The 27,005-nt window shown below is 36.6% G+C and overlaps 1 protein-coding gene across 4 annotated transcripts in view; it reads left to right on the top strand.

The window, feature by feature from the left end:
* The window catches only part of UIMC1 (ubiquitin interaction motif containing 1), a 170,462-nt gene that overhangs the window by 74,484 nt on the left and 68,973 nt on the right, over positions 1-27,005 (top strand). For all 4 annotated transcript variants that reach the window (XM_035015054.1, XM_035015049.1, XM_035015063.1 and 1 more), the window contains exon 3: positions 16,777-16,861. In XM_035015054.1, the coding sequence (XP_034870945.1) occupies positions 16,777-16,861 (85 nt within the window). The remainder of the gene's footprint in view (positions 1-16,776; positions 16,862-27,005) is intronic.

Below are 27,005 nucleotides of genomic sequence, written 5' to 3'. Positions count from 1 at the left end.
AAAAAAGATTTTATTCTAGAGAGAGAGCACGGGGAAGAGCAGAGGGAGAGGGGGAAGAGCAGCGGGAGAGGGACAAGCAGACTCTGCGCTGAGCGTGGAGCTTGACATGGGGCTCAATCTCATGATCCTGAGATTATGAGTGGAGCTGGAAGCAAGGATCCATCGCTTAATCTACTGGGCCACCCAGGCGCCTCTGTAAAATTCTTTACCTTCTACAAAACTCATGAGTGAAAGGGCAGTCTATAAATCCAAGATTTAAAAAAACTGCATAAAACCCACAATATTTGGGGAAAAGGTTTATACAAATAGTTTTTTAAATAAAAGTTTTTTCTGTCAGTTACACATTAACATATGCAAACTAATTGAAAATACATCACAACCATAATTCTGGAAAAGCAATTTATCATTTTCTAGATGGAATTTCCCCCATATTTACTGTATGTTATAGCTTTTAATATTGCACAAGTACAATTAACAATAATGTTTAATTACTTTAAAGCAAAGTAAACAATTTTCTTCCTCAAAATGAATTTTTTTTCTTTAAAGATTTATTTATTTATTTGAGAGAGCACAGTGGGGAGGGGCAAAGGGAGAGGGAGAGAAAGAATCTCAAGCAGACTCCTCTCTAAGCATGGAGCCTGACTGGGGGTACTATCCCACCACCCAGAGATCACGATCTGAGCTGAAACCAAGAGTTGGATGCTTAACTGGCTGCACTACCCAGGTGTCCCTCAAAATGAGTTTTAAACATCAAAACCTAGGCCTATAACATTTTAAAACTTTTCAGTAGTCTCAGTATTTCAAATGAAAACCATTACAAACTTCTCAAGTGATCTTTATGTTATAGGTGTACCAGCCTAGTTTCTTAGTGTAGAATGGCTTTTTGTTAGTGCTGGCCTCATGCTTGTATTGCTTTCTTTGTTGTTATATTCATTATATTGTGATCATTAAGCTTGCTTTTGACTTGTCTTCCATGCTGTTTTTTCCCCCCAACTTCTTATTTTAAATCTATTTGGTTCTTTACATTTAAAGTGAATTTCTTATAGTTAGCATATATGGTTGAGTCTTGCTTTATTATCCATTCTGACCATCACTGCCTTTAATTTTGTTGTATAGACCATTCACATTTTATGTGATTATTATATGGTTAGATTTAAGTCTGTCATCTTGCTGTTTGAATTCAATTTGTCCCATCTGTTCTGTGTCCTTTTTTGTTGGGTCTTTGGTATTAATCATTTTATCTCCCTTTTTGACTTGCCAGTTATAACTCTGTTATTTTAATGGTTTCTTTAGAGATTTTAGTATGCATATTTTCCTATCATAGTCTCACCTCATGATGTTACACCACTTCATGTATAATGTAAGCATCTTGTGATAGTTTACTTTTATTACTCTTCCCTGAACTTTATGTTATTGTTGTCATGTGTTTTACTTGTACATGTATTTTTTTTTTTAAAGACTTTATTTGACAGAGAGAGACACAGCGAGAGAGGGAACACAGCAGGGGGGGTGGGAGAGGGAGAAGCAGGCTTCCCGCAGAACAGGGAGCCCAATGTGGGGCTCGATCCCCGGACCCCGGGATCATGACCTGAGCTGAAGGCAGACGCTTAACAACTGAGCCACCCAGGCGCCCCTTCTTTTCTTTTTTTTTTTTTAAGATTGTATTTATTTATTTGACAGAGAGACAGACAGCAAGAGAGGGAACACAAGCACGGGGAGTGGGAGAGGGAGAAGCAGTCTTCCTGTCAAGCAGGGGAGCCCAATGCAGGGCTCGATCCAACCTGAGGCAAAGGCAGATGCTTAACGACTGAGCCACTCAGGCACCCCTACTTGTACATGAATTGTAAACCCCGTAATACATTGTTATTATTTTGCTTAAACAATCAGTTTTTTGAAGACAAAGAGAAACAATCATATATTTATCAATGATTTTCTATTTTTGATGTTCTTCAATCTTTTGTGTAACTTTATATCTGGTATCGACGTATCATGTTTCTCAGTGTGATTGGGCTGCCATAGCAATATGATACACTAAGTGGCTTAAACAACATAAATTTATTTCCTTACAGTTTTGGAGACTGGATGTCCAAGATGAAGGTGCCAGTAGGGTCATTGTCTGGTCAGGGCCCTCTCCTTGGGTTTTAGATGGCTATCACTGTGTACTTATATGCTTGTCCTCCCTGTATGCACTGGTTGAAAGAGAGTAAGTTCTTTGGTGTCTCTTCTTATAAGGGCACTAATCCTCTTAACTTCACATAACCATAATTACCTCCCAAAGGAGGCAACTCTAAATACCAATACATTGGGGATTAAGGCTTCAGTGTATGAATTTTAATGGGGGTGGGGGAAGACATGTGGCTATTTAAATTTAAATCTTAATTAGAATTGAATTTAAAATTCAATTCCTCAGTCCCATGAGGCATGATGACACAATCCAGTCCATTGCAGTGTTCCTGTTGCCCCAAGGACTTTTAACCTTTCTTGGGAGTAGGTCTCTGGTGATGAATTCTTTCATTGTTAGTATATCTGAAAAGTCTCTATTTAATCTTTTAAATTTTTAATAACATTTTTAGTTTGGAATTGTTTAGATTTGTAAAAATGTTGGAAAGATAGTGTAGAGATTTCTTTATAACGTTCATTCACTTTCTCCTAATCTTAACATTTCATGTAGCTATGGTACGTTTGTCGAACTAAAACATTAACATTGGTACATGACTTTTTTTTTAAGTAGTCTCCACACCCAGCTCAGAGCCCAACACAAGCTCGAACCCACAACCCCGAGATCAAGATCCGAGCCGAGACCAAGAGTTGGTCACCCACTGACTGAGCCACCCAGGCACCCTTTGGTACACAACTATTAACTAAATTCCAGACTTCATTCAAATTTCACCAGTTTTTCTGCTACTACCCCCCCTTTTTTATATTCTTGGATCTAATCCAAGATACTTTATTACATTTAGTAGCCCTCATTTTTGAAAGATTTTGCTGGGTATAGAAATTTAGGTTGATAACTTTTTCTTTCAGAAATTTGAAAGATTTTGCCCAGTTGTCTTCTTGTGTGTATTGTTCCTAACAAGAAATCTGATTAATTCTTATTTTTCCCATCTGTATGTAACATGTCTTTTTTCTCTGGATTGTTTTCAGGGTTTTCTCTCTCTCTCTGGTTTTAAGCAATTTGATTATGATGTGCTTTTAAAATTTATGATCCTGTGACTGTGCTTCCTAGAACTTCTTGGATTGACAGATGCATAGTTTTCATCAAGTTTGGAATTTTCTCAGTCATTAGTTCCTCAAAATTTTTTTCTGTCCTTTGCCCCCTACAGGGACTGTGGTTACCTGTGTATTAGGCCACTTAAAATAGTCTCATAGTTCACGGGTATTTTTTTCATTTTTGTGTGTGTCACACTGCAAGTGCTCAATAGCCACATGTGACTACTGGCTATCATATTTGACCCCACAGATATAGAACATTTCAGTCATGTGGACACCTCCTTTGGCTAGCACTGCTCCTTTAAGAGATAACCAGGACTAGTCCTGTCATGCCTTAAGTCTGTTTACTTTGGACACCATGAGAAATCCAAGCCTCCCATGGCATCTCTCATCACCTAGATTCTCATCCCCACCTGACTGTTATCTGGGGGACTTTTATAAGCTGACTTGATCTTCCCCTCCTACTCTCAAAATTACTTTCTCCCTTGGAACTTGTGTCAGTGCTCAATAAAACCCCCGATGTTTTCAGCCTCCTGTGTGAAAGTTTCCTTCATCCTCTTGCTCTCTGTCCTCTAAGATGGCTGTCCTCTGAAGATACTGTTTCTCTTTGTACCTTCTCAAGTACTGGCTGTTTCTTCTTCCTTACGCCATAGTACTACTGACCTGGAGGTGGGGTAAATAGCCTCTCATTTGTTTCCAGACTACTAGAAAAACCTAGTTTGAAACACGAACCATTGTGCTAGCCCTGCTACCCCACCCTTGAAGTCATCTACTGTCCTCCTGGTCACCTGCCCCTTACCAGCCACCCCACTTCCTGGCCATTCATTGAAAATTTTAACATATCACTATCTTATCTCTTCACTCTTCCTGCCATCATTCTTGGTGACTTTAATATCTACTTATTAGACTGAAGCATATGAAGTTGCAGTTTTCGTAGGTTCAGCCTAGGGTGTGGTCTGTCCAATACGCTGGCCTCTCAGTTCCTTGACCTTTTGTCTATCAGCTCCCGTGGATCATACCATCTCAGCCTTTCTCAAGTGGGGTTCTGAGAGAGAAGTAGGCCTAATGCCCAAGAGAGCCATTGTATGTAATGAATTAACCTCTGTCCTTTGCCTCTCGAATGGTACCAGTTATGTACCATCCTTGGGAGAAGTAAGAAACTGCCAATTCATTATCTGTGGTCTCCAGTTCCAGTGAAGAATCCTGGTTCCTCAACCCTGGTTCTGGTTGAGCCTTTCAATAATAATTTTGCCACTTCCAAGATCTCATTTTCAGATGTCCCATTCTCTGATCATCACCCCCTATCTTTTCCAGCTCACTCCCTCTAATATCCTAACTCCAATAATCCTTCAGGCCCACTGGGATGTCTAATTCTAGACTATCACCTTTTCATTGTCCATTACCCTGTCATGGCCTTACTTCTTACCTAACTTAGATTTCACCGTTATCATATTAACAATTCCCTTGAATATTCTCTCAACTCATTTCTAATTTCTATTGTTCTCCCTGGCAAAACCCAATTTTGGTTAGATCCAACCTTCTACCTATTTATTACATGTCCACAAGCAGCACAACAATGCTTACTGGGCTCACAGTATATTTAAGACCACAGACCTCAAGTGGCCCCTCAGTACTGCCCAGCAATCATCATATGTTTCCATGGTCAGTTTATTGTACTCTCCCAGAGACTATTTTATTTCTCCTTTGCTATCCTTAAACTTCCAGTATCCATCCTGACTCTGGAGTCACCATTTTGTTTTGATACAACTTTATTGAGATACGATTCACATATTACATAAGTCAGTAACTTAAAGTGTAATTCAGTGGTTTTTAGTATATTCATAGTTGTGCAACTATCGCCACTATCAATTTTATAGTATTTTTAATAACTGAAAAAGAAACCTGTTCCCATTAGCAGTCACTCTCCATTTCCCTGCTAACCTCCAGCTCTAGGCAAACCACTGATCTACTTCTGTCTCTATGGGTTTGCCCATTCTGGGCATGTCATATAAATGGAATCATACCATGTTTGGTCATTTGTGATTCTTTCTCTTAAGTGTTTTAAAGTTCACCCATGTTATAGCATGTGTCAGTATTTCATTCCTTTTTTTTTTTTTTTAAAGCAGCTACACCATTTTACACTTCCACCATAATATACTAGGATTCCAATTTCTCTACATCCTTGGCAACACTTGTTATTTTCTGTGGGGTTTTTTTTTTCTAAGATTTTATTTATTTGACAGAGAGAGAGTGCACGCAGAAACAGGGGGAGCGGCCCGGAGAGGGAGAAACAGGCTCCCTGCTGAGCAAAGAGCCCTATCGATACGTGGGGTTTGATCCCAGGACCCTGGGATCATGACCTGAGCTGAAAGCAGATGCCTAACCCAGGCGCCCCATGTTTTAAAACAAATAATTATTATAGGGATACCTGGCTGCCTCATTCGGTGGAGCATGCAACTCTTGATCTTGGGGTTGTGAGTTTGAACCCCAAGTTTGGTGTAGAGATTATTTAAAAATAAAATTTTTATTATTTATTTATTTATTTATTTTAAAGATTTTATTTATTTATTTGACAGAGACAGACACAGTGAGAGAGGGAACACAAGCAGTGGGAGTGAGAGAGGGAGAAGCAGGCTTCCCGCGGAGCATGGAGCCCGATGTGGGGCTCGATCCCAGGACCCTGGGATCATGACCTGAGCAGAAGGCAGACGCTTAATGACTGAGCCACCCAGGTGCCTCTATTTTTTATTTATTTATTTTTTAAAAAAGATTTTACTTATTTATTTGACAGAGAGAGACACAGCGAGAGAGGGAACATAATCAGGGATAGTGGGAGAGGGAGAAGCAGGCTTCCTGCGGAACAGAGAGCCAGATGCGGGGCTTGATCCCAGGACCCTGGGATCATGACCTGAGCCAAAGGCAGATGCTTAACAACTGAGCCCCCCAGGCGCCCCCAAAATAAAATCTTTAAAAGAAGTTATTATAGCCACCCTATTGAGTATGTAGTGGTTTTGATTTGCATTTTTCTAATGTCTAATGATCTGGATCATCTTTTTATGTGCTTGTTCGACATTTGTATATCACCTTTGGAAAAGTGTCCTAAGTTCTTTGCCCATTTATTAATTGCAAGTCTTTTTGTTGTTGGATTGTAAGTGTTCTTTTTCTTTCGTGCTTATTAACTCCTTATCATTATATAATCTGCAGATTTTTTTTTCCATTCTTTGAGTTGTCTTTTTCATTCTGTTGATGGTATTCTTTGATGAACAAAAGTTTTAAAGTTTGATGAAGTCCAGTTTATTTCTTTTGCTTTGTTTTTTGTACTTTTGATCTTATCGAAGACTCTCTTGTCAAATGCAGTCATGATGATTGATCTTTAAGTATTTTGTAGTTTTTTGCTTTTACATCAAGTCTGATCCATTTTGAGCTAATTTTTATATGTGGTATGGAGATGGACGTATGTGTTTATGTGCATGCATGTGTGCATGGTGTTACATAACATAACATAAAATTTACCATTTTAACCATTTATGGGTGCACAGTGGTGTTAGATATATTCACATTGTTGGTTAGTTGTAGGAGTTCTTTCTTTTTTTTAAAAGACTTTATTTGCGAGAGAGAGCACGTGCCTGCATGAGCATGAGTAGGTGGAGGGAGAAGGGGAGGGGCAGAGGCAGAGAGGGACAAGCAGACTCCCTGCTGAGTAGGGAGCCTGACACTGGGCTTGATCCCAAGACCCTGGGATCATGACTGAGCCGAAGGCAGATGCTTAACTGACTGAGCCACCCAGGCACCCAGTTGTAGGATTTCTTTATATATTATGGGTATTAATCCCTCATCAGATACATGATTTGCACATATTTTCTCCCATTATGCAGGTTGCTTTTTTTTACTGTTAATAGTGTCCTTGATGCACAGTAGTTTCAAATTTTGTTATAGTCCAATTTATATATTTTTTCTTCTGTTGCTTGTGCTTTTGGTGTCATATCCAAGAAATCATTTCCAAATCCAGTGTCATAAGGATTTCCGCCCTGTGTTTTCTTCTGAGAGTTTTAAAAGTATAGCTTTTACATTTTGGTCTTCGATCCACTTTGTGTTAGCTTTTGTATATCATATAAAATAGGGGTCCAGCTTTCTTCATTTCCATGTGGATATGCAGTTTTCCTGGCATCATATGTTGATGTTTTAATGTATGTCTTTATATTTTGATTGGGTTTTGTGTACAGCACACAGTTTGGTTTATTGTTATACAAACTGACATTTTTTTTTTCTTAAATTGGTGTGGTTAGACCATTAATATTTAATAAGGTTATTGAGGTACTTTAATATTTACTGTCTTTCAAAAAAATTACTATCTTTCAGATTTTTTTGCATTGATTTTTAGTTTTCCCCCCATTCTTGTTAATTTAATTTTTGCTTATGTAGAATGTGACTCTACTGAAAAAGTCAAAAAGTTAATTCTGTAGAAAAAGGTATACTTAAATTATATTGCTTCTCTGTCCTGTACTGCCTATTCCACATCCCTCATCCCTGTTGGTAATCAGTTTTATTTCTTGTTTATTCTTGTTGATGTTGCTTTAAAGGAAAATTGAACCAACACATGTTTTCTTAATTCTGCTTTTTTATGTGAAATGTAGTATGCCTATTTGCATTTTATTCTTTTCTCCGAACAGTATATCCTGTAAGTTATTTTTTTCATTCTCTCATTTACTATCTTACATTTCTCCAGTGACCATCATTAAATTATTACTTGAATCTGTTTTCCTTTGGAGATGTAGTAATTCATTTTTCTTTTTTGAGATGCTTTTGTCTGTCTGCAGTTTCTTTCCTGAGTTTTACCAACTTTGATTTCATTTGTTCTTTTTTTTGGTCTGTTTATGGCTTAAGTTATTTTTTTAATTTTTATTTTTTTAAAGATTTTATTTGTCAGAGAGCGAGAGAGGAGAGAGCACAAGTAGGGGGAGTGGCAAGAGAGGGAGAAGCAGGCTCCCTGCTCAGCAGGAGCCCTATGCGGGACTCGATCTCAGGACCTTGGGATCATGACCTGAGCCGAAGGCAGACGCTTAACTGACTGAGCCACCCAGGGGTCCTTATGACTTAAGTTTTTAGTTTCTGATTCTAAGTTTTTCTTAATCTCTGGATGCTTCTTTGTAATCTGTTGGAATGTTGCATTGATTTTCTTTTCTATGGTGGTGTTTGGGGCTGGGATAATGTTCATAGCTGAAATGTTTTTATTTGCCTTTTTGTTTACAGTTGCTTAGTTTGGAATTTCTTTTTTTTTACTTCTATCATTTACTGAGTATATGTCCTAGTTTAATAGCTCTCCTTTTGTCTCTTTAGTGAAGTACAGTTTCTTTTATGGATTATACTGTTCATGTTAGTGGGCTGTTAGGGTGGGGAGGATAGATTGACATGTCTGGTTTTTTTTGTTTCGTTTTGTTTTCCCTTTAGGAGCCTTCATTTTTGTTTCTCCGTTCTTCCTTTCCTTCTGTGAACCTGAAGGGTACCACTTCTTGTGTTTACCTCCCTCTCTTCTAATAACACCGCAACTATGTAGTTGCCACTTTTGGCTCCTCTCACTTTTAAGCACTTTATTGTAGCTAATTATGTGAAGTACCACATCTTGGACCTGTGCTTAGTGTTTAGCCTTAGTGTTGGACTTTCTAATCATCAGGGTGATTTTGTCTGTGCTTTAAGTTTTTTGCTCTCTTTTTCATCGAGGCTCTTAAGTGTCCCCTTCCTCTGTTCTGTGTACCCACAGACTTGCAGCAGCAGTGGGAATTCTGTTGGAATTTGTTTTTTTTGTTGTTTTGTTTATTGCTTGCTGGTTATATGAAGTTTATGGTTTGTCCTGTCTCATGCTGAAGACGTTAGTCATAGATGGCGTTTTTTTCTCACCTTTGTAGTCTTGTTGTTTTTCTGGAGGATTTGTGGAGATTCAGATTTAGGCTTTTACCATTATCTTTTAGATCTTTCATTTTCAGCCATTCTGGATCACTTTATTATAGTTGAGTCTTTTGTATAATAACCTTGAGTTGCATCTTGTTAGATGATCTTATATTCACTATGTATATATTTGTATTTTTTTGCTTTTTTGGCTCTTTGTTTTGGCGTATCTTTTGGTACTTAGGAAGGTATTTTTTTGTTCTAGACATTAACTTTATATTAGTGCCTTTTATAATTTCTTTCTCTTTTTCTTATTTATAGTGTTTCATAATCTGTTTTGCAACTGTAAATTGTATCCTTTGACTTTCACTTACAGCTCAGTAGTAGTAGTTAGTGAACTTGCTCTACTTTCCAGTTCTATCTCTTCTCATTTTTTAGTTGCGTAATTTCTACATTATTAAAATATGTATTTATCTTTTTCTTATATTCTCATCTCTACTTTTGTTTTAGTCTTCGGTCTAAAATTAAAAATACTAAATATTCACTATCAGTTCTTTTGCCAAAGTTTCTCTAATAATTTTTTAGTTTAATGGTGCTTATTATTTATTAGAATCATCAGGAAGACCTTATAAGCAGTATTTCCTGAATTCTTACACATTTGACACTGCTTTTCTGTTGTTTTGATATCTGAAAGACTCCTTGATGGGGTCCAAAATTCTTGCTTAAAATTCTACCCCCCCCCCAACAAGTTTCTTTAAAATGCTGCTTTTGTGGCTTTTGTTTGTTTGTTTTTGCTTTAGTATGTTACATTGGAAAAGTCTAATTTTCCTTTTTCTGTAAGTGATTAGGTCTTTTTGTTAGTCTGAATGCTTTAAGAATGTTCTTTATTTTTAAGGTGCAATAGGTGTAATAGTATAGGTCTGAAAAATAATTGTTCAGGGTCCATTTTCACAGATAAATGGTGGGTACTTTCAGTATATAGATTCAGGTCTTTTTTTTGGGTAAACTTTCCTCTGATTATAGTTTTTTTTTTAAATTAAAGATTTTATTATTTATTTTAGAGAGAGAGTGAGAGAGAATGAGAGCCTGAGCAAGGGGAGGGGCAGAAAGGGAGAGAGAGGGACAAGCATAGTACATGCTGAGTGTGGAGCTCCATATGGAGTGGGGCTCTATATCATGACCTTGAGATCATGACCTGAGCCAAAATCAAGAGTTGGATGCTTAACCTTAACCGACTGAGCCACCCAGGCGCCCCTTTGATTATAGTTTTAATGTTAGTTTGTTTTACTGTTTTGTTTTCTTCTTCAGAGTTCCCAGTTATACATTTATTGGATCATCTTTGCCTGTATTCTGTTTCAGCCACTTTCAGATCATTTTTATTCCTTTCTATATTTCATTTTTTGTTGTGTTGAATTTTTTTTTTTTTACTTCAGTACCCTTATTAAATTTTGAGGCAAGGTATGGTTGCTGTTTTTGATTCTCTTTATTCTGTAGAACTGTTAATTTACCCAGTTTTTCTTTTCTTTCACTACCCAGTGGCCACAGGGTGTCTCTTCTCTGTTTACCTACTTCTTCTCTTCTCCTCTATGAATGATGTCTCCTTGGGATTGATAGAAATTTAGTGGATATTCCCTATTAATATTAGGATGGGACTCTCTCTCTCTTGGGGTGATTCTGCCTGTTCAAAATTGATGTTTATTTCTTGCTTGCAAGTAATTTGAAATTTGGAGGTAGCTGAAAATGCAGGTTACATAAATTTTGTTTTATTTATCTCTTTTTGGAGGGGTTGTATAGAAAATATGGAAATGTCTTAGCCTTACTATTTTGCATCTTGATTTACTTTAATCACTTATCTTGGAAATATTTTTATATGAATATTTATAAATGTGTACAGTTTTTTTTTTGAGAGAGAATGCATGTGAGGGGGAGAGGCAGAGGAGAGGGAGTCTTTTTTTTTTTTTTTTTTAAAGATTTTTTTATTTATTTGAGAGAGAGAATGAGAGAGAGAGAGCACATGAGAGGGGGGAGGGTCAGAGGGAGAAGCAGACTCCCCGCTGAGCAGGGAGCCCGATGCGGGACTCGATCCCGGGACTACAGGATCATGACCTGAGCCGAAGGCAGTCGCTTAACCAACTGAGCCACCCAAGCGCCCCGAGGGAGAGAGTCTTAAGCAGGTTCCTTGCTCAGCACGGAGCCCGTTGCCGGGCTTGATCTCATGACCCTGAGATCATGACCTGAGCCGACATCAAGAGTCAGCTGATGCTTCTCCCTCTCACTCTGCTGCTCCTTCTGCTTCTGGTCCCTTGCTTGTTCTCTCTCAAATAAAATAAAATAAAATCTTAAAAAAAAAAAAAAAGAATCAGCTGCTTAACTGACTGCACCACTCAGGTGCCCCAAAAGTCATTCTTTTAGATGGAAGCATGGTATTCTGAATGGACCATAATATATTTTACTGTGTCGTTATTCATGATATTTAAGTCCATGCACTTCACATAATCTGTGATGTAAGACTAGTTGCTTCTTAAAATTTCCAGTCTGTTGGGATGCCTGGGTGGCTCAGTTGGTTGGGTGTCCAACTCTGGATTTCAGCTCAGGTCATGATGTCAGGGTGGTGAGATTGAGCCCTGTGTTGTGCTCTGCGCTCAGTGGGGAGTCTGCTTGAGATTCTCTCTCTCTCTCTCTCCCTCTGCCCCTCCCCCTACTCCTCTCTCTCTCTCTAAAAAAAATTTTTTTTAAAGATTTTATTTATTTATTTGACAGAGAGAGACAAAGCAAGAGAAGGAACACAAGCAGGGGGAGAGGTAGAAGGAGAAGCAGGCTTCCCGCTGAGCAGGGAGCCTGATGCAGTGCTCGATCCCAGGACCCTGGGATCATGACCTGAGCCGAAGGCAGATGCTTAATGACTGAGCCACCCAGGCACCCCTCTCTTTCACTCTCTCAATAATAAATAAAATCTTTAAAAAAATTTCCAGTCTGTCACAGACTGATACATTTTAAAATACAATAAAAAAGGATTACTAGAAAACGAAATTTAAAAATATAGAATATGAGCCTATATCTTTCATTGTTATATACAACGAACATAAGGTTTCATTTCAGCAAATATAATCAGAACAGATGTAACAGGAAAACAGAAAAAAAAAACAAAAATGGTACATGTTCCTTGGAATTGTGTTTATAAGCAATTTAATATAGAGAATGTCTATTTTACTGATAGATTTTTCTTTCCACAATTTTTTTTTAAATTTTTTTTAATGTTTTTAAGATTTTATTTATTTATTTGACAGAGAGACACAGCGAGAGAGGGAACAAGCAGGGGGAGTGGGAGAGAGAGAAGCAGGCTTCCCACAGAGCAGGGAGCCTGATGCAGGGCTCGATCCCAGGATCCCGAGACCTGAGCTGAAGGCAGACACTCAACAACTGAGCCACCCAGGCACCCTCTTTCCACAACTGTAACTAAACAAAGTTATGTGTGAAATAGCGAACTCTGTATTAAACATCTATACACATTCTTTCAGTGAACACTGTGTATATCAATATTTAAAGTTCTTATTTTGACAGATGAGCTTTCTTATTGTTAAACAACTTACTATTCTAGTTTGGGTTGAGGATGATGCTCTTGTCACAGGGAATATTGTATATCTAAAGCCTATGTTTTTATTTTATTTCATTTTTATTTTTTTTAAAGATTTTATTTGTTTATGTGACAGAGAGAGAGATAGTGAGAGCAGGAACACAAGCAAGGGGAGTGGGAGAGGGAGAAGCAGGCCCCCGAGCAGGGAGCCCGATGTGGGGCTCGATCCTAGGACCCTGGGATCATGACCTGAGCTGAAGGCAGACGCTTAACGACTGAGCCACCCAGGCGCCCATGCCCCAAGCCTATGTTTTTAAAAAGATAAAATTCAGTGTGAAGAAATCAGTTTTATGTTAAGGAAGGGAAGAAGAATTTTAAAACAGTTTCAGTAAGATTGTAGTATTTTTAATTTTCAAAATGGGCTAGAAAATTCTATATTTCAAAAATCCTCTTTGATCCTCTGTTCCAGCAATTTTTTTTCTGAAAAGTCATAAATTTCAGGTACCTTATTATTATTATTATTTTTAAATTCAGTTTAGTTAACATATAGTATTATATTAGTTTCAGGTATACCATATAGTGATTCAGCAATTTGATACATTACTCAGTGCTCATCATGATACATGTACTCTTAATTTTCTTTACCTATTTCACCCATCCCTTCATCCACTCCCTTTGGTAACCATTAGTTTGTTTTCTATAGTTAAGAGTCTATTTTTGGGTGTGTCTCTTTTTTCTTTGTTTTGTTTCTTAAATTCCACATATGAGTGAGACTGTATGGTATTTGTCTTTCTCTGACTGACGTATTTCACTTAGTATTTTACTCTCTGGATCTGTCCATGTTGTTGCAAATGGCAAGATTTCATTCTTTTTTATGGCTGAGTAATATTCCATTGTTTATATATACCACATCCTTTTTATCCATTCATCTACTGATGGCCACTTGGGGTGCTTCCATAATTATATTTCAGTTATCTTTTTTTTTTTTTTTTAAGATTTTATTTATTTATTTGACAGAGACACAGCGAGAGAGGGAACACAAGCAGGGGGAGTGGGAGAGGGAGAAGCAGGATTCCCGCAGAGCAGGGAGCCTGATGCGGGGCTTGATCCCAGGACCCTGGGACCATGACCCGAGCCAAAGGCAGACGCTTAATGACTGAGCCACCCAGGCGCCCCCACATTTCAGGTATTTTCTGATGAAGGAAATGGAATTCAGATCCATGAATTTGATCTTTTTTAAAGTAACATAAAGTTCAGAAAGTTCTATTAAATTTGTAAGGTTTTGGATGATAATGTTTTGCAGATGTGAAATATCAAGCTTACCACCTATTTTACTGATGTTTTTTATAAAATTGTAGAACATATCACAATCTGTAGAATCTCCATTCTTCTAATAATCTAACTTTCATTTCTGTCCTTTGATCTTATTGTCATAGAAATTCTTTCCTTGCATGGAAGCATTAAGTTCATTGAAAATACTGAAGATATCAGAAAAATAAGCAAGTCTTGCTTTTTACTTTATCTACTTTGTCCTAAAAAGTTCTAGAAACATTAAGCATTCATTTTATAGTTTGGAGTTCTCCACAGAACTTTCCCCTTTAGTGAGTCCTGTTATAGCAGGTAATAACAGTTTTTTATGATAACATTTATATATCACATAATAAAGAGAATATTCTTGAATTGAATGCATTTGCCTAGCCTTATATAACTTACAGTTTCTACTATGCATGGTATTTAGTTTGGCTGACATTTTTTTTCAGTAATAGAAACTGTGCACTGATTAACACTGTGACACAAGCTTCTTAAATCTAGGATGTTTTTCCCATAGTTACTCCTGGCTACTTGAAACTTAAAGTTTAAGTCTTCATGTTTTTGTACAGTTAAAAATTTAGTTAACATTTGTTGACAGTGAAACAAAAAATATTTGTATCATCCAGTTAATCACACATTTCTTAAAATAATTGCCGTGTTGCCAATATCTGTGCATTTATGAAGCTGCAAGGAAAAGAATATTGTTGGCTTTGTTTTACTAATTGTTCTTCCACATCATGATCTGTTTCCTGAATATGTTGAGCTATGTTGTCATTGAAATATGGTACTCGACCTACCTTCTTTGCCTCATATTCACCCAGCATTTCCAAACAGACAGTTTTGCAGTATTCTAAATTCTCGACAGTTTTATGTAAGACAATCCCTGAGTTTTGATGGCTAGACTACGATTTTTTGAGTTTATGATGGTGTGAAATGATACACATTCAGGAGAAACTGAACTTCAGATTTTGAATTTTGATCTTTTTATGGGATAGCTGTACATGGTATGATGATGCTCTTTTGTGATACTGGGCAGTGGCAGTGAGCCACAGTTTCCAGTCAGCCACACAAGCACGAGGGTAAACAACCGGTCCATTTACAGCCATTCTTTACCCATACACGTATTCTGTTTTTCACTTTCAGTACAGTATTCAGTAAATTACATGGGCTAGCCAACACTTTATTATAAAAAAGGGCTTGCATTAGATGATTTTGCCCAACTGTAGACCATTGTAAGTGTTCTGAACTTGTTTAAGGTAGGTTAGGCCAAACTATGATGTTTGGTATATTAGGTGTATTAAATGCATCTTCGATTTATAATATTTTCAACTTGTAATGGCTGATTCTTCTGCCAGTGACTAGTCTGCGGTTTTTACCATGGAAGTCCACTTATCATGTGCTTGGATGTTGTGGTAATGTCAAATTGCTGTAAAAGTTTCTAAATGCTTGTTCTCAGTTTCTATGTTTATCTTATTTTTTTAAAGATTTTATTTGAGAGAGAGAGAGTGCAAGTGCGGGGAGTGGCAAAGGGAGAGGAAGAAGCTGGCTCCCCACAGAACAGGGAGCCTGATGCAGGGCTGGATCCCAGGACCCTGGCATCATGACCTGAGCCGAAGGCAGACACTTAACTGATTGAGCCACCCAGGCGCCCCTCTGTTTATTTTGTTAGAGCAGTAACAAGCAGTGTGCTCATCTCCACTCATCTGTAGATCATATTTTCAGTAGCACTGATTCAGGTTTTACAATGACAAAACATTCTACTCTGAGCATTATTGTGCAGACATCTTTGTGCTTGTGTGTATCTGTAGAATTATTTCCTAGAAGTGTATTGCTGGACAAAGATTATGTACATTAATGATTTCAGAGGTTATTGCCAATTTGCCCTCTAAACATATTGTATCCATTTTATCCTGTCAGTGGTATGTTTCTTCACATAAAATGTTTTGTAAAACATATTATTTTTACTATTAATACAGGTTTAAAAAAAGTATATAACTATTTTGATTTACGTTGAGCATCTTTCCATATACTTATGAGCCCCTTGTGTATATTTTTCCCTATGGGGTATCTTATCATGCCCTTTGCTTATGGGAGAAGGTTAAATATTGGTCTTTTTATTGATTTGTAAGAGCTCTTTATATATAAAGAAAATTAGCCCTTTCTCTTGATAATTATGTTACATAGTTTTCCCTAGTTCTGTTTCTTTTTAAGTACTGATTTAAAATAGATGGATATGCACTGACTTTAAATATACTATTTTTAAAAAAGATTTATTTATTTATTTGAGAGAGAGAGAAAGAGAGTGTTGGGGGCAGGGGCATAGAGAGAGGGAGAGACAGTCTTAAGCAGACTCCACGCTGAGTGCAGAGCCTGACACGGGGCTCGATCTCACGACCCTGAGAGGATGACCTGAGCTGAAACCAAGAGTCAGATGCTTAACTGACTGTGCCATCCAGGTGCTCCTGTAGTTACTCATTTTTTAATTCTTGAATCAAGCTTTCTCTGAACTTGAGTGCATGCTTTCTGGTATTATACAGATGGCCAATTTTTACATGAGTGTCCATGTGACAGATAATAATGGCAATATATTATACATTTTAATTTTTATGATTTTTATTTGTTCCAGATCCAAATGTTTTCTTTTTTGTACTGTAAAGGGTCTTTTCTGATGTTTTCTGTGAACATTTAAATAGCCACTGATTCTGCAGAGGCTCAGTGATCTCTTAGTTACAGAAGAGGTAGAAAGAGTACTACTTTTAATAGTAGACACCCTGATGGTATTTCTTGTTTTGCAACAGGAACCAAAGGAAGAGAATGGATTGCAGAAAATGAAGACAAAACAGTCGAATAGAACAAAGTGTTTGGCTAAAAGAAAAATTGCACGTATGTTTTTATTTTTGTGTTGAGAATGCTTTGGAAAGTGCAGCATAGAATTGAGACTAATTTCTTCATTAAGAAGAGAGATCTCTGAGTAAGGATGTATGTGCTTCCTATTTGCTTTGGATTCCATTAAAATTTTTAGGATTCACCATTACCTGCAACTTATACAGTTGACTTATTATGGGCAGAGGGTTGAAATTAAAATGTGAACTTCAGAGTTAGGCACACTTGGATTTTGAATCCTTGCTTCAGCCCTTACTATATAGACTTTAGGCAAGTTAGTGCTTTCAGCCTACCTCTGTTTTCTTATCAATAAAATACAGATATAATACTTAGTGGTTGAAATAATGGTACCTATTATAATGGTACTATTTTCGTCATGTTAAAAAAACAATATTCAACTGAGTAAATTTGAAGATTTAATTGGCTTTATTAAATGATTCATGAATTGGGCAACATTCCATCTAGTAAATAGAGGGGTGCTCCTGAGGAGTTGTCCAAAATGGAAGGTTTTTATAGAAAGGAGGGTGGGACAAGAAAATTATTAGCAAAAAAAAGAGAATTGTTTTAGGCAAGGTCATCTTCCCTTGCTGGCAAGAATAGGGATCTTATTAGGTGGATTACATCATCTTCCTTTGGGATGGAGAGTTATGTGATAATCTCATTGGTGCTTAATCAGAAAATTCCTGGTTGACAGGTTAAGACTTTCATTTCTGGGGGAATTTGAAACTTTAGGTATTAAGCCCCAGTTTGGTGACTAGGCCTGGTCCAAGTGATGCTATGTGGACCTGTGGTTTTCCTTTTCACATTCATTAAAATTATAAGGGAAAAAGTCTTCTGTGTGTCTTTTCTACTCTTAACACTTCACTCTGGTCATCACATGTGTTGGGGGTTTTTCCCCTACACCAAGCAGTTCTCCAGTTTTTAGTCAGACACTGGTATCTCAATTCTGACACTGCCCAGAGATAGTATCAGATCCCACAGGACTATCTTCACTTTTTGAAGGCAACTGCAAGTCCAGGTTGTTACCTGTGCATCTGACTGACTGGCTATACAGAGGTTTACATGACCCCCTCCTTGGGGTTGATTAATTTGTTAGAATGGCTCCCAGAACTCAGGGAAACCATTTATTTACTGGATGACTGGTTTATTATAAAGGATATAACTCAGGAACAAGCAGATGGAAGAGATGTATAGGGCAAGATATGGGGGAAGGGCTGCAGAGCTTGTATGCCCTCTCCAGATGTGTCACTTTTCCAGTATCTCCACCAACCAGGAAACTCTCCAAACCTTGTAGTTTACAGATTTTTATGGAAACCTCATTATGCAGGCACGAGTGATTAAATCACTGGCCATTGGTGATTGATTCAACGTCCAGCTAGCCCCTCTCTCTGTTCCCTCAAGGTTGGGGGACAGGGATGGAAGTTCCAACCCTCTAAACCCACGGTTGGTTCCCTCATCCTTAGGGGCTTTCCAAAAGTAAGTGCATTAACATAACTCACGTATGGTTGAAAGGGGTTTGTTATAAATAGGAAAAGATACCTTTATTGTTCTTTTCCTTTAGGAAATTCTGAGGGATTGAGCTCTGTGCCAGGAAACAAAGATCAAATATGTATTTATTAGTATAAGTCACAATAGGACAAAAATTTTTTGTTGTAGGTTTTGCTTTCTTCTCTCATTTTTACTCAGTTGCGAAGTTATTTAATTATTTCTGGCATTTTAATGTGAAGTGAAGTATTCAAGTGTTTCAGTGAACTTTTCAAAAAATATGGTAACTAGTTGAAATTATTACAAAAGTTGATTGGAGATAAGTAAGGCTTTATTTCACAGTTCATTTGAATTTCACTGATTTAAGGTAGAATTCTTAGCTTTGTAAAATTAATCAAAACAGTTCTTTATTGTGAGATCATTGCATTATGTCTAGAGGTCGCTGTCGCTAGGTTAGATCTGTCAAATGTACTCCAGTTACATTGTGTACTCCAGTACAAATGTACTCCAGTTTTAAGATTTTAAATAAAATCTTAAAAAAAAAAAAAAAAAAATTGTTGATAATAGTATTTTTTGAGATGCAGTAATCTTTAGCAATTGATACTTAAGTTTATGTCATCATTGGTGGACTGTTGATAGTTGGTTATTCTGAGTCTTTACAATCAAATTGAGTTTTACTATTATTTTTTAAAAGATTTTATTTATTTATTTGACAGAGAGGGACACAGCGAGGGAGGGAACACAAGCAGGGGGAGTGGGAGAGGGAGAAGCAGGCTTCCCGCTGAGCAGGGAGCCTGATGCGGGGCTCCATCCCAGGACCCTGGGATCATGACCTGAGTCGAAGGCAGACTCCCAACGACTGAGCCACCCAGGCGCCCCATGGGTTTTACTTTTTTTATTTAGTTGTATCATGCTTTTTTATTTGGTCTGACAACTCTTTTTATCTTTTTCATGTATTCTGACAACTTTTGTCTTTTGTCTTTTACAATTACATTTAATGTAACTGTTGATGTTACTGAATTAAAATATACCATTTGAAAGCTATTCGTTTGTTCCAGCTGTTCTTTGTCTTTTTTCTTTTCTGTCCTTTTTTTTGTATTTGTTGACTATTATTTTGATTCCATTTTATTTCTATTATTTATATCTCTTTTAAAACATATTTAGTGGTTGTCCTAGAGTCTTTAGTACACACATTTATTTAATCACAGTCACCTTCAAATAATTTTATATTGTTTCATGTGTAGTGTAGACTGTGTAATGGTATGTTCCCAATTTTTGTCTACCCTACTTTATGTTATTTTTGCCATACATTTTAGTTTTGCACTTGTTATAGTACATAATACATTGATGCTATTTTGCTTTACATAGTTAATTATCTTTTAGAGCAATGGAAATAAAAAAGAATTCCATGCTTTATTTTTACCATCTCAAGGACTGTTTATTTCTTTGTGTAGATCCCAGTTTCTCTTGGAAAGCTTCCTTTATCACTTTTGTAATGTAGATAAGTTGCCAATTCTCTGTTTTTATTTGTCTGAGAAAGTCTTTATTTCTCTCATTTTTATGGTAACTACTTTATTGAGATATAACTCATTTACCATACAATTCATTCATCATACAATACTTTCATTATTTAAAGTATACAGTGGTTTTTAGTATATTAAGTGTTTGTGCAGCTATTGCCACAGTCTAATTCTAGAACATTTTCATCACCCTCAAAAGAAACCCCATATACTTACCATTCACCCAAAGCCTTCATCCCACTCAGCCCTCAGCAACTACTAATTTACTCTCTGTCTCCATAGATTTGCCTATTCTGGACATTCCATGTAAATGAAATCCTATAACATGTATCTTTTGTGACTGGCTTCTTTCTCTTAGCTTAATGTTTTTACATTCCGTGTTTTGGCATCATCAGTACTTCATTCCTTTATCGCTAAGTAATATTCCATTATATTCTGTGCCACATTTTGTTTATTTATTTATCATTTGATGGACATTTAAATTGTTTCTACTCTGGCTATTACAACTAAAGTTGCTGTGAACATTTATATGCAAGTTTTTGTGTGGACATATGTTTTCATTTCTCTTGGGTGTATACCTATGAGTGGAATTCCTGGGCCATATGGCAACTCAGTATTTAATTATTTGAGAAACTTCCAGACTGTTTTCTAAAGTGGCTACCTGTTTTACATTCCTACCACCATTGTATGAGGGTTCCAGTTCCTTCACATCCTTGCCAATACTTACTTTCCTTTTTTTTTTTTTAATTATAGGCATTCCACTGGGTATGAAATAATATCTGATTGTGGTTTTGATCTACATTTCTCTAATGACTAATGGTGTTGATCATCTTTTTGTGTGCTTATTGGCCATTTGTGTATTTTCTTTGGGGAAAAGTTTATTCATATCCTTTGCCATTAAAATACTTTTAATTATAAAACTCACATAAGACATATTATTTTAGCCATTTAAAAATGTTTTTATCATGAAAGGAGTATTGAATTTTGTAATATGTTTTTTCTGTGTCTATTGGAATAATCATTTGGGATTTGTGTTTTACTTTGTTGATTTGGTATGTTAATAGCTTTTCTTATGTTAAACTAACCTTGCATTCCTGGGATAAATTCTACTTTGTCATAGTGTAGAATACTTTTTGTATGTTGCTAGATTTGTTTTGCTGGTATTATGTTGAGGATTTTTGCATCTACATTCATAAGAGAGACTGGTCTGTAGTTTTCTGGTCATGTCTTTGTCTGGATTTGGTGTGTTAGGCTAGAATTGGCCTCAGGGAATGAGTTGCATATTGCTCCCTCCTTTAATTTTTGGAAGAGTTGGTATTAATTTTTCTTTAACTGTTTGACAGAATTCACCAGTGAAGCCATCTGGGCCTGGGCCTTTCTTTGTGGATAGGTTTTGATTACTGGTTCAGTCTCTTATCTGTTGTAGTTTTATTCAGATTTGTTTCTTCTTGAGTCAGTTTTGGTAGTTTGTGTCATTTTAGGAATTTGTGTGTTTCATCTAAGTTAGTGAATCAAGTGGCATACAGTTCTTGATAGTATTCGTTATAGCCCTTTTTATTTCTGTAAGATTGTGAGTTATGTCTCTACTGTCATTCCTACTTTTAGTTGTTTGAGTCTTCTTTTTTTTTTCTTTCCCCTGCTCGGTCTAACTCATAGTTTGTCAATTTTGTTGTTTTTAAAAACCTAATTTTATCAATTTTCCTGTTTTTCTATTTTCTATTGATTTCTTCTCTATTACTCATTCCTTCCTTCCTTCTGCTTCCTTTAGGTTTAGTTTGCTCTTTTTTTCATGTGTCTTAAGGTGGAAGTTAAGGTTATTGATTCAAAATCTCTCTTTTTTTTTAAGATTTTATTTATTTGTCACAGAACGAGAGAGAGCACAAGCCGGGGAAGTGGCAGGCAGAGGGAGAAGCAGGCTCTCCACTGAGCAGAGAGCCTGATGTAGGACTCCTATCCTAGGACACTGGGATCATGACCTGAGCCGAAGGCAGACGCTTAACTGACTGAGCCACCCAGGTGCCCCAAGATCTCTCTCTCTTTTTTTAAGATTTATTTATTTTTTTTATTTGACAGAGAGAGAGACCCGGAGAGCACAAGTGGAGGAAATGGCAGAGAGAGAGGGAGAAGCAGGCTCTGCATTGAGCAGGGAGCCTGATGCAGGGCTTGATCCCAGGACCCTGGTATCATGACCTGAGCCGAAGGCAGATGCCCAACCATCCGAGCCACCCAGGCGCCCCAAGATCTCTCTTTTTTAATATAGGCATTAGACAGCTGTAAATTTCCTTTTAAGTACTGCTTTAGCTGCATCCTGTAAGTTTTGAAGACATATTTTCATTCATCTCAAAGTATTTCCTTTTTCTTTCTTTTTTTAAAATTCAAATTCAATTTAGTTAACATATACTGTATTATTAGTTTCAGAGGTAGAATTTAGTGATTCATCAGTTGCATATAACACCCAGTGCTCATTACATCAAGTGCCCTCCTTAATGCCCATCACCTAATTACCCCATCCCCCACCTTCCCTCCAGCAAGCCTCAGTTTGTTTCCTATAGTTAAGAGTCTCTGTGGTTTTCCTTCCTCTCTGTTTTCATCTTATTTTATTTTCCCTTCCCTTCCCCTGTGTTCATCTGTTTTGTTTCTTAAATGCCACATGTGAGTGAAATCATATGGTATTTGTCTTTCTTTGATTGACTTATTTTGCTTAGCATAATACCCTCTAGTTCCATCCACGTCGTTGCAAATGGCAAGATTTCATTTTTTTGATGGCTGTTGTAATATTCCATTGTATATATATACATTACATCTTCTTTATCCATTCATCAGTTGTTGGACATCTGGGCTCTTTCCATGTTCTGGTTATTGTGGACATTGCTGCTATAAACATTGAGATGCATGTGCCCCTTCGAATCACTGTTTCTATTCTTTGGATAAATACCTAATAGTGCAGTTGTTGGGTTGTAGGATAGTTCTATTTTTAACTTTTTGAGGAACCTCATACTGTTTTCCAGAGTGGCTGCACCAGTTTGCATTCCCACTAACAGTGTAAGAGGGTTCCCCTTTCTCTGCATCCTTACCAGCATCTGTTGTTTCCTCTTTTCCTTTTTTTTGATTTTATTTTTAAGTGACTTCTATACCCAATGTAGGGCTCAAATCCACAACCCTGAGATCAAGAGTTGCATACTCTACTGACTGAACCAGCCAGGCGCCCCCAAAGTATTTTCTACTTTCCCTTTTGATTTCTTCTTTGACCCATTGGTTAGTTTAGGGTGTTTTGTTTAATTCCACGTATTTGTCAGTTCTCTATATTTCTTCTGTGTGTTATTACTAATTTCACTCATTATGGTTGGAAAACATATTTTGTATGTTTTTTAATCCTTTTTTATTTATTGAGGCTTGTTTTATTGCTATCATATGATCTGTCCTGAAGAATATTTCATATACATTTGAGGAAAATGTGTATTTTCCCAACAAGGGGAGTGTTCTGTAGATATCTGTTTGGCCTGGTTGATTGGAGTGTTATATATGTGTTTGATCTAGTTAGGTTATATTGTTGTTTAAGTTGTCTGTCTCCTTGTTGATGTTCTGCCTAGTTCTCCCTGTTACTGAAAGTGATATATTGAATCACTTTCATTTTTGAAAAATATTTCCCTTGTTTATAGAATTCTGGTTTGATAATTTTTTCTTTCAGCATTTTCAGGCTGTTAACTCCATTGTCTTCTGGCTGCAGAGTTTTTGATGAGAAGATGATGAGAAATCTTACCTTTATTCTTTTGTATGTAACTTGTCTTTATTGGTGACTGCCTTCAATATATTGTATTTTTTAATTACCAGTTTTGATATGATGTTTAGGTGTGAATTATTTTGGGGTGGGGAGAATGGAATATATATATTTTAATAACCTTTTTGGATCTGTGATTTGTAGTCTTTTATTAACTTTTGAAAATTCCCAATTTTGTTTTATTAAGACCTTTTTTTTTAGTTTTAGGTTCACAGCAAAATTGAGGGGAAGATACAGTGATTTTCCATTTACTCCCTTCATACATGTATGGCTGCCTCCATCAGAGTGGAACATTTGTTACAACTGATGAACATGGATTGACATAGTCACCCCAAGTCCATAGTTTACATTGGGGTTCACTTTTGGTGTTATCCATTCTGTAGCTTTTGACAAATATATAATGACATGAATCTGTCGTTATGGTATCATACATGTTCACTGTCCTAAAAATCCTTTGTGCCCTCCCTATTCATCCCGTCCCCTGCTAATCTCTTACAACCACTGGTCTTTTTACTATCTCCATAGTGTTGCCTTTTCCAGAATGTCATATAAGTCGGAATCCTACGGTATGAAGCCTTTTCACGTTGGGTTCTTTCAGTTAATAATATGTGTTTAAGGTTCTTCTGGGTCTTTTTATGTTTTGGTAGATAATTTCTTTTTACCAGTGAATAATATTTCATTGTCTGAATAACATTGTTTATTCACTCACCTACTGAAGGCCGTTTTGATTGCTTCCAAGTTTTAGCAATTAAGAATAAAGCTTCTATGAACATCTGTGTGCATTTGTGTGCATCTCTTAGGTAAATAACCAAAGAGCATGATTGCTGAGTTGTATGGTACGAGTATGTTTAGTTTTTTGTTTTTGTTTTTTAAATAGTTTTTTTATTTGTTTTTTATTTATTTATTTTATTTTATTTATTTATTTTTTTATTTTTTAGAGTATGTTTAGTTTTGTGAGAAATCGCTAACTGTCTTCCAAAGTGTCTGTGTCATTTTGCATTCCCATTAGCAATGAATGAGAGTTCCTATTGCTCCATATCCTCACCAGCAGTTGGTGTTTTCAATGTTCCAGTATTTGGTCATTCTAATAGGTGTATAGTTAATATCTCATTGTTTTAAGTTGCATTTCCCTGATAACATGATGTGGAATATCTTTTCATATGCTTATTTGCTATCTGTATATCTTCTCAGTGAAGTATCTGGTAAGGTCTTTGGCTCAGTTTTTGTTTGGTTTGTTTTCTTATTGTTGAGTTTTAAGAGTTTTTTATATATTTTGGATAGCATTCCTTTATCAGGTGTATCTTTTTTTTTTTTAAGATTTTATATATTAATTTGACAGAGACAAAGTGAGAAAAGGAACACAAGCAGGGAGAGTGGGAGAGGGAGAAGCAGGCTTCCTGCTGAGCAGGGAGCCCGATGCGGGGCTCGATCCCAGGACCCTGGGATCATGACCTGAGTTGAAGGCAGACACTTAACGGCTGAGCCACCCGGTTGCCCCTATCAGATGTATCTTTTGCAAATACTTTCTCCCAGTCTGTGGCTTGTCTTCTCATTCTCTTGATACTGTCTTTTGCAGAGCCGGAATTTTTAATTTTAATGAAGTCTAGTTTATCAGTTACTTCTTTCATGGATTATGCCTTTGGTGTTGTGTCTGAAAAGTCATTGCCATACTGAAGTTCATCTAGATTTTCTCTTATGTTATCTTCTAGGAGTTTTATAGATTTGTGTTTAATTTGGTCTAAGATCCATTTTGAGTTAATTTGGGGAAGGTGTTAGGTCATTGTCTAGGTTCATTTTTTTGGATATGGATATCCAGTTTTTCCAGCAACATTTGCTGAAAATACTCTGTTTGCTTCATTATATTGCCTTTGTTTCTTTGTCAAAGATCAGGTGACTATATGGGTCTGTTTCTCCAGTCTCTATTCTGTTTCATTGGTCTATTTGGGCTTTTGCTAATACCACATTGTTTTTGATTACTGTAGCTTTATATAGTAAGTTTTGAAGTTGGGTGGCATCAGTCCTCCAACTTTATTCTCCTTAAATGTTATGTTGGCTATTCTGCATCTTTTACTTTCTTCATATAAACTTTAGAATGAGTTTGTTGATATCTGCAATATAACTTGCTGGGATTTTGATTGGGATTACATTGAATCTGCAGATCAAGTTGGGAAGAACTGATATCCTGACAGTGTTGAGTTTTTCTGTCCATGAACGTGGACCATGTCTTCATTTATTTCTTCTTTGATTTTATTCATCAGAGACTTGTAGTTTTCCTCATATAGATCTTATACATTATTTTGTTAGATGTATACCTAAATTATAAGTATTTCATTTTAGGGATGCTCATGTAAATGGTATTTTGTTGTAAATTTCAAATTACATTTGTTCATTGCTGGTATATGGGAATGTGATTAACTTTTGTATATTAACCTTGTATCCTATAACCTTTCTATAATTGCTTATTAGTTCCAGGAGTTTTTTTGATCAGTTCTTTTGGATATCCTACATAGATGATCATGTTATCTGTGAACAAAGACCGTTTTATTTCTTCCCATCTGTATATATTTCCTTTTCTTGTTATTGCATTAGTTGGTATGTCCACTATGATGTTGATAAGGAAAGGTGAGAGTTGACATCCTTGCCTTTTTCTTGTTCGTAGGGGAAGAGCTTTGAGTTTTTTTTTTTTTTTTAAGATTTTATTTATTTGCGAGAGAGAGAATGAGAGGCAGAGAACATGAGAGGGAGGAGAGAGCTTTGAGTTTTTACCATTAAGCCTGATTTTAATTGTATGTTTTTTGTAGATATTTTTTTTAATCAGGTTGAGGAAGTTTCCCTCTATTCCTAGTTTATTGAGAGTTTTTATCATGAATGGTGTTTGATTTTGCCCAGTGCTTTTTCTGCACCTATTGCTATGATCGTGTGATTTTTCTTTTTTATCCTGTTGATATGTTGGATAACATTCACTTTTGAATGTTAAACCAGCAATGCTTATCTGGGATAAATCCAACTTGGTCGTGATGTATAATTCTTTTTATGCATCGTTGGATTTGATTTACTAATATTTTGTTAAGAATTTTTGCATCTGGGACGCCTGGGTGTCTCAGTTGGTTAAGTGTCTGCCTTCAGCTCAGGTCGTGACCCCAGGGTCCTGGGATCGAGTCTGACATTGGGCTCCTTGTTCGGTGGGGAGCCTGCTTCTCCCTCTGCCTGCCGTTTCCCCTGCTTCTGCTCTCTCTCTCTCTCTGACAAATAAATAAATAAAATATTTTTTAAAAAAAATAATTTTTGCATCTGTGCTCATGAGAGATATTGGTCTGTAGTTTCCTTGTAATAATTTAGTCTAACTTCGGTGTTAGGGTTA

This window comes from Mirounga leonina, unplaced genomic scaffold, assembly GCF_011800145.1.
Source record: "Mirounga leonina isolate KUSES-001 unplaced genomic scaffold, KU_Mleo_1.0 Mir_104, whole genome shotgun sequence".
Lineage (NCBI taxonomy): Eukaryota > Metazoa > Chordata > Mammalia > Carnivora > Phocidae > Mirounga > Mirounga leonina.
The sequence above is the reverse complement of the archived record's forward strand: the minus strand, read 5'-3'. Positions and strand labels throughout refer to the sequence as shown.